The sequence below is a fragment of the Melospiza melodia genome (assembly GCF_035770615.1).
Source record: "Melospiza melodia melodia isolate bMelMel2 chromosome 7 unlocalized genomic scaffold, bMelMel2.pri SUPER_7_unloc_1, whole genome shotgun sequence".
Taxonomy (NCBI): Eukaryota; Metazoa; Chordata; class Aves; order Passeriformes; family Passerellidae; genus Melospiza; species Melospiza melodia.
In genome coordinates this window covers 2352786-2359887 of record NW_026948497.1, presented here as the reverse complement: position 1 = coordinate 2359887, position 7102 = coordinate 2352786, and the positions used below count along the sequence as shown (strand labels likewise).

Here is a 7102-nt window from a genome sequence, read left to right as displayed (position 1 = left end):
ACGCCTTCAAGACCTTCTGCATCAAATAAAACAAGAAACATCTGACTGGCTGGGGGACACCTTCAAGGGTTGGGGCCTTAGCGGGTGGGCCAGTTCAGTTTTAGAATCAGTTAGTAAGGTTATTTTAAGTTTGATTATACTCTTGATTCTTGTTACTGTGATCCGTGGACTGGTCAAAAGACTGATGACAAAAGTAGCAACGCCAAGTGTGAACCACACCACCGTTCCCCTCAATGAGCCCGTCGAGTTGGAGGACCTCTCCTCAGAGGCCGGAGAAGCCATGGATGAGGAAGGGGCAACCACGCCACCCTTTGACCACCTATGGGCGGATGGACTCCAAATTGAGGAGGGCAAGACTTGGCTGGACCAGCCGCGGGTCCCTGCAGTTTAAGTTTTATATGGACTTTTCCATTCTTTCTAATTTTATTTGGTAAAAAACGGGGAGATGTTGTGGTGTGTTTGTTAAGTTTATTGTATTACTCCCCCATTTTTGTATGGTTCCCCCCGTTTTATGTAAATGGTTCTGCCCTTCCCAGTTTTCCCGCCACTTGTATTGTCAGTCTTTTAAGTTATATAATTCCTCCTCCCCCCTCATCTCCTTATATGTAAACTTTTTCTCCTCCCTGGGCCCAGTCAATCACCCCCCACTCCTCCCAGATTTCCAGAATCATCTTCTCTCTGGCGGTTGTGGTAGGCTGTGGTCCCGGGGCCCCTCCCTTACTTTATGCTTATTGGTTCTCATCTGTTGCTTGTCATGTTTAGTTCACTCCCTTCCCTTCCCTGATTGGCCCTCTGTAAACCCTTCCCCTTGAATCCTTCCCCCTTTATAAGCTTGGTTCACCCTCCCCTCTTGGTCACTCCCTGGTTGGTTTCCTTGGGCGATAAGCCTGACTTCACCCCCAGTGAGTGTCCTGCTCCTTACTCGTCCTACCTGCAGCGAGATCCTGTCTGCAGCCAGCACAGCCTGAGGCCTTACGACGCCGAGGGGTGCTGGCAGGGAACGCAGCTGGGTGTCGGCCTTTACCTCAGCTAGCCAGACACTGACCTTTTGGGCCACATACACCTCACCACAGCTGTCCTCAAGGGATTCATCTCCTCCGCGGCTGCCTCAGTTTGCTCCAGTGGTCAGAGGGGTCAGGCTGGAGAGAGGCTTGGCTGATGATAAAAATGGGTGCTGCCCAAAGGATACAAAGGAAAGAAATGAACTGTTACTTTCCAAAGTGAAGTTCCTCACAGGGTCTGTTGCAACAGGACAAAGGGAAATGGTTTGAAATTTAGGAGGGGGAAGCAGGCACAGATTACATCTAAGGAAGAATTTTTTAACCAGCAGAGTGGGGAAACACTGACAGAGGTTACCCAGAGATGTGGGAGGTGCCTCCTCCCTGGAACCATCCAAGCTCTGGTCAGGCAGGGCTCTGGGCCCCCTGAGCTGCTTGAAGATGTCCCTGCTCGCTGTGGGGCACCAGGCCCAGATGAGCTCCAAAGGAGCCTGCCAAGCCACAGCAGGCGAGGATTCTGCTTGCTCTGCGTGTGGAACGCAGCCAGACTAGAGACTGTCGGAGGGGGCCCCACAAGAAAACCCCTCCCTGGCGCTGCTGCTTCCCCTGCAGCCCCTGGCCCTCAGCTGCAGCAGCTACTGGGCAGCCCAGCGCCGCTCCTTGTCCGGCTCCAGGCTGCACTCGAGGCAGTCCCGCAGCAGAGCCAACAGGCGCCGGGGCTCCTGCAGCTGCGGGGTCCCGTTCTGCCGGATCAGAGTGCGAGCCTGCAGGGAAAGCAAACTCAGCGCTCTGCCAACTCCCTTCACACCCACACGGGCTCACATCCACTCCGGAGCCTCAGCCCCAGCTCCAGGGGCACTTTCCTCCCTGCCACAGATGCTGCTCAGAGCTCATTTTGCTATGCCAGCCAAAAAACCCAAACCCTGGGGCTGCCACAGCCACTGCAACAACCAAATGATCTCGCCTTGAGAGCCAGTTTCATTGGCTGACTCTGTCAGTATGAACCTCCATCAGAAATAGCACATTTTGCTTCTCCAAATGGAGACACCAGCTTTACAGGCCATTTCCCAGAGTCAGTGTTGTCTGCCTGTGTTATTTCAGAGGATTCTTACATCAAGTGCATCTCTGCAGTGCCACTGACACTCAAGTAAATGCATTCCTGATGCCCCATCCCAGACACTGCCAGGCAAGAAACAGGAGGTTTGTGATGCTGAAAGCTCAGGCTTGGTGACACAGAGAAAGTAGCTTGGACTAGGAAAGAAATATGTTAGACTTTGGGAATGTTAAACAATCATCTTCATTTTTTCAACAAGTTTCCCAGTGAGAAGAATCAGGGGGGAAATCATCTCACAAAACTCTTTTAGAAACTGCTGCAGAAATCTTGTTGGGTTTGGGGGCAGGATGTGGGGTTGATGTGAGGTTTTCTTTCAAGGTAACATTAGACCTGATGCACTTGCTTCACATTTTCAGGTCATCCTCACAGCCAAATGAGCTACAACAACATAAATCCTAAAGCAAATTGTTGCTGGAGACTGAAGAATATTCTTCTGTGTTGGGGCTGGAGTCCTCTGGGAATTCCCTTCCCATATGCAGAAACCTCCAGCTGCTGCTCCCAGTGCAGGGTCCCCCTGTGCTCACAGGCTTCTGCAGCTCCTGGAGAATTTGCCTCTTACCATGGCCGCCGTTTCCCTGAAGTAAGGAGGTTCTCCTTCCACCATCTCGATGGTCACAGTGCCAAAGGCCCAGATGTCCACCTTGGGGCCATAAGGAGATCTGGTCACAACTTCTGGGGCCATCCAGAGTGAGCAGTGTCCACCATGGAGCTGCGCTGGTCCTGCTCAGGGCTGAGCTGAGCACAGAGGCCAAAATCAGCTGAGGACAGAAACAAACCCTGTCAAAGGCAGCTGGAATGAGGAAACCAAGCACCAAGATTCCCCACTCTCAATCTGAGAGTGCAGTAGTGAAGTCAGCTGGAAAAGCCCTCAGGGCTGTAGCCAAGGAAAGGAATGATGGAACTGGACCCTTCAAGAAACCATTGAGGAAGGGGCAGGGGATGTGAGAGAAGAGGGGAAGGAGGCGGGAGGAGGAGCGGGGAGGGGGGGGGAACGATTGAACCGGGGGAAGAGAAGGGGGAGATGAGGAGAGGAGCAGAAACAGGAAAAGTAGCGGGGACACCCGGCCTTCATCGAGGTGTCCACGGGGGGGCCAGGAAGATGTGGAACTCTCAGCCAGGTGTGTTCCCAACACGCAGGGCTCTGACCCTGGGGGTCACCCGGGATTATCCAGCGTGGATCCTCCCACGGGGGATAGAGATGGAGCGGCGCACGGAGCTCGTCCCGCACCGGGCACTGCGGGATCCGCGGGCAGCGACCCCTCTCCCTCCTCCTCCCGCGCCCAGCCCCCACCCTTTGTCCCCCTCCCTTTGCCCAAATCCGTCCCATCGCCCCCCCCCCACACCCCTCCCCATCGCCCCCCCAATAAAAGGCCCCGGGCCCAACTGGGAAGCTTTACTGGGAGCACTGGGAGCAGGCACTGGACGGGGGCAGAGCGCCAGCGGGGCTGGGGGGGACACGGGACCCCCCAAAATCAGCGGAGCGGGGACGGAGCGGGGAGTCCCGGGCGGGCCGGGGCCCACGGGGAGGGGCTGCGGCCGCCGCAGGAGCTCTGTGGGCAGAGAAAAGGGGGTGACACCGGGCTGGGGGCCCTGGCGGGAGCGCACACGCTCCGCCACGGCGGGGACGCCACCCCCGGCACCCGCCCTGACCTTCTTGCTCAGGGAGAAGCCGAGCCCCAGCGCCAGGAAGACGAAGCCCAAGACGAAGCCCCCAGTCCCCGTCAGCAACTTGCTGCGGGCGGCGTCCGGCGGCATCTCTGGGGGGTCCGCAGGGCTCAGCAGCCCCAAAATCTCTCACCGACACACCAAGGCGCTCCGAGCGCCCCCTCCAGGCTCATTCCAGTCCCTTCCAGTCGCAACCGGCATCCTCTAAACCCCCTGCCCTTTGCACCCAGCGCCCCCAAACTCCCTCCCAGTCACACCCAGCACCCCCAAACTCCCTCCCAGTGCCCACCACGACCCCTTCAACCCCATCCCACCCTCCCCAGCATCCCCCAAACCCCTTCCCAGCCCTTGCCCAGCCCCCAGCCCCTCTCCCAGTCCCAGCCCGGCTCTCTCCAGCTCCCTCCCAGTGGCTCCCAGCACAGCCCAGCGCCTCTGCCAGCGCCCCCAGGGGCTCCCCCGTACCCCAGTGCCGCCTCAGGGGCTGCTCCAGGCTGACGTGCTCCACCTGGCAGCTGTTGCTCACCCCGCGCCGGGGCGGCGTTTCCAGCAGCACCAGCAGCTGGTAGGTCCAGTCCCCGTTGGGGACCACGTCGGTGGCCACCACGTGCTCCGAGAGCTCCTGCTGGCCCTGGAACCACCTCACCTGGATGGCAGCAGGGTAGAAATCCATCACAGAGCAGAGCAGGCGTTTCGGGCTGGGAGCTCGAGGGGGGCACCAGCGAGGTGGACACGCTGGGAGGCACTGGGAGAGAGAGAGGAGAGGGCTGGGTTTGGCTGGAAAGGGACTGGGAATGGGCTAGAGAGGGACTGGGAGCGATTGGGGTGGCGCTGAGAGAGATGGGACAGGGTGGGGCACACTGGGACGGATGTTGGACGTCCGGGCTTGAACGGAGAATGAACTGGGAATTAATTTTGAATGGATTTGGAATAGCCTGAGAAGAGGAGGGAGGGACTTTGGAAGTACTGAGAGCGACTAGGATGGCACTCAGAGGGATTTTGGTGGCCCTGGAATTAACTGGGAATGAAGTGCGCGGCACTGGGAGGCCGACTCCAGCGCGGGGCCCTCGGGATTTGAGCGCCAGGGACTCTGCATGGCAACCGATGAGTCACCGGAAAGACGCGCTCTCATTGGCTAAAAGGAGCCGGCTACACGGACAACCTACACGGGATGGACACGCCGGGCAGGCACAGGGATGGACTGGGACGGACTGGGAGGCCCCGGGGTTTTTCCGAAAGCGGGCTGAGGGCCCTGGCCCTGATGGTGAGGTACATCCACCACTGGCTCACAGCCAATGAGTCTGCTGGGCACAGTCTGGACAAGGCCCTTCTGGAGCTGACCCAGGAACACCCCTGTGACGTGCTGATCACCCTCTTGCGCTGGGCCCCATCGTGTGACAGGTAGGGCAGCCCCACGTGCCTTGAGGGCTTAGGCTTCACCTGCCCGTCACCCTGTAGAGCCTGTCCCTGCTGACTGCCAGACAGGCGGGCAGTTCCAGGATCCTCTGGATCCTCTGTTTTCCAGTGCTGCCATGTCAGCTCCTGAGCCTGGTGCCACGCTCCCTCCCTGCCCCTCCGGGCCTGTACCCACATGGGCTGGCTGGCCACTGCCGGCCAGGGGCAGTGGGCAGAGGCAGGGCTGAGGGCCAGCACGGGGCCCTGCAGCTGCCCAGGCCACGGCGCTGTGGCCGAGCCCGCCCTGACACAGAGCTCTGACCCCACAGAGCTGCCGCCACCATGTGCGGAACCATCATGTCCTCGAGCAGGACTGCGGAGCCGGCGCTGCAGCTGCTCCTCCATGTGCTGAGGGCCTGGCCAGTGCACAGCGTGTGCACCTCCAATGGGGATGACGCAGGAGTCTTTGCCCTGGCTGTGAGTTTCTGGTGCCGGCCTTTGCCAGCCCCCAGGCCGCCTCTCCAGCAGCCAGCTCTCTGTGCTCCCCCCAGCTGCATCTCCCTGCCTCAGGCACTGGGCTGAATCCTGCCTTAGGGGCAGGGCTCAGGGGCACCAGGCCGGATGCTCCCCCCGTGTCTCCCTCGACCTCTCCCTCGCACGCTCGGGCCCTGCCACGTGGATGTCTTGGCACTGAGCGTTGTCTCTGGCTGTTTTATTTCATGCAGGGAACCGTGGCACTGTGGAAAATCTTCAATCTGGCCTGGCGCTCGCCTGCTGTGCTGGAGTATTTCCCCAGTCTCTTTCTGCATCTGCTCTTCCAAGCTTACATCAGCACGCAGGAGATGCCAGAAGAGGTTGAGACCTTCTGGCAGGGATGCCAGGAGCAACACGGCCTCTCCGCCAACCCCAACAGGTGCTCCGTGCCAGTCCTCCCAGTCTCCCCATCCCTCCCATGCCCCAGGGCAGGAGCCGGGGCTCCCAGCGTGACCTGGCCTTTGCTCTGCACACAGCTTTGCGCTGCAGACCCTGAAGGCCCTGCTCTGCCAAATGCGCTATGAGCACGTGGTGCTGTCCATGGAACACAAGCGTGCCTGGGACACGCTGCTCTGTGCCGACACCCACCACTGTGCAGTGGGTCTGCTGGCCAGGTGAGACCTCGTTCTCCCCACCGCCCCTCTCCTTTGTGCCCACAACACCGCACACCGTCCCCGTGCTCATGGGCGGCAGGGCCTTGTCACCAAGGGAGGGATGAGCAGACTGGAAAAGGCCGGCAGAGGAGGGTGCCCGGGAACAGCCACCTCCCAAAGCGCCCCCGGGGTGCTCGGGAGCAGAGCAGAGCTCTGCCAGTCAGCCCTGGGAGAGGTTTGCCCGCCCGGCCCAGGAGCAATGGTGCCTTTTCCTCCCTGCCAGGGAGATGCGCCGTGTCTCCATCATCTGGTGCTGTGGCATGGCATCCTGCCTCTTTGAGCTGCTCAGCCAAGGCCTTTCAGACTGGGAACTGCCCGCCCTGGCCTTCCTGGTGGAGGTGAGCCCCATGGCCAGCGCTGCCTGGCTGAGCTGCCTCCCAGCCCTCTGCCCTCTCGTAGCCGCAGCTGCCTGGGACGCTGCCTGTGCCCTGTGCTGCTGCCTTGGCTCGGCCCTGTGCACTTCTGAGCTCCTGCCAGCTGGCACCTCTGTGCCTGCTCTGTGCCTTGCAGCTCCTGGATTGCCTGGACTTGAGCGAATGCATTGAACAAGTCCTGGAGATCCTGACAAGGCACCTGCAGAGCCAGTCCAGGGAGATGCGTCGCGTGGCGCTCCGAGGCCTCGTGGTGCTCACCTCGATGGTGAGCAGGAGGCAGCAGCTGAAGCTGTGCTGGCAGCGTGGGGCTGGGGCAAGCAGCCCCTTGGGCTTAGCTGGGCTTTGGCAGCTGTGGCAGCTGCTCCCAGCTCT

At 60.0% G+C, this 7102-nt stretch overlaps 1 protein-coding gene across 1 annotated transcript; it reads right to left on the bottom strand.

The window, feature by feature from the left end:
- Positions 1-2775: 2775 nt before the first annotated feature.
- LOC134432682 (class II histocompatibility antigen, B-L beta chain-like) lies at positions 2776-5513 on the bottom strand. Its single transcript, XM_063181574.1, has 5 exons — positions 5497-5513; positions 5116-5248; positions 4240-4399; positions 3763-3869; positions 2776-2847 (listed from the first exon to the last, which is right to left on the bottom strand). The coding sequence occupies exons 1-5, from the start codon at positions 5511-5513 to the stop codon at positions 2776-2778; spliced, it is 489 nt and encodes a 162-aa protein (XP_063037644.1).
- Positions 5514-7102: the final 1589 nt, after the last annotated feature.

Excerpts from the sequence above, each read along its gene's own strand:
- LOC134432682 (XM_063181574.1), bottom strand. Across the intron at positions 4,400-5,115 it reads CGTCACAGGGGTGTTCCTGG|CAGGAGCTCTCGGAGCACGT; the intron begins GTCAGCTCCAGA and ends TTCCAGGGCCAG. Across the intron at positions 3,870-4,239 it reads GCCCCTGAGGCGGCACTGGG|AGATGCCGCCGGACGCCGCC; the intron begins GTACGGGGGAGC and ends CGGACCCCCCAG.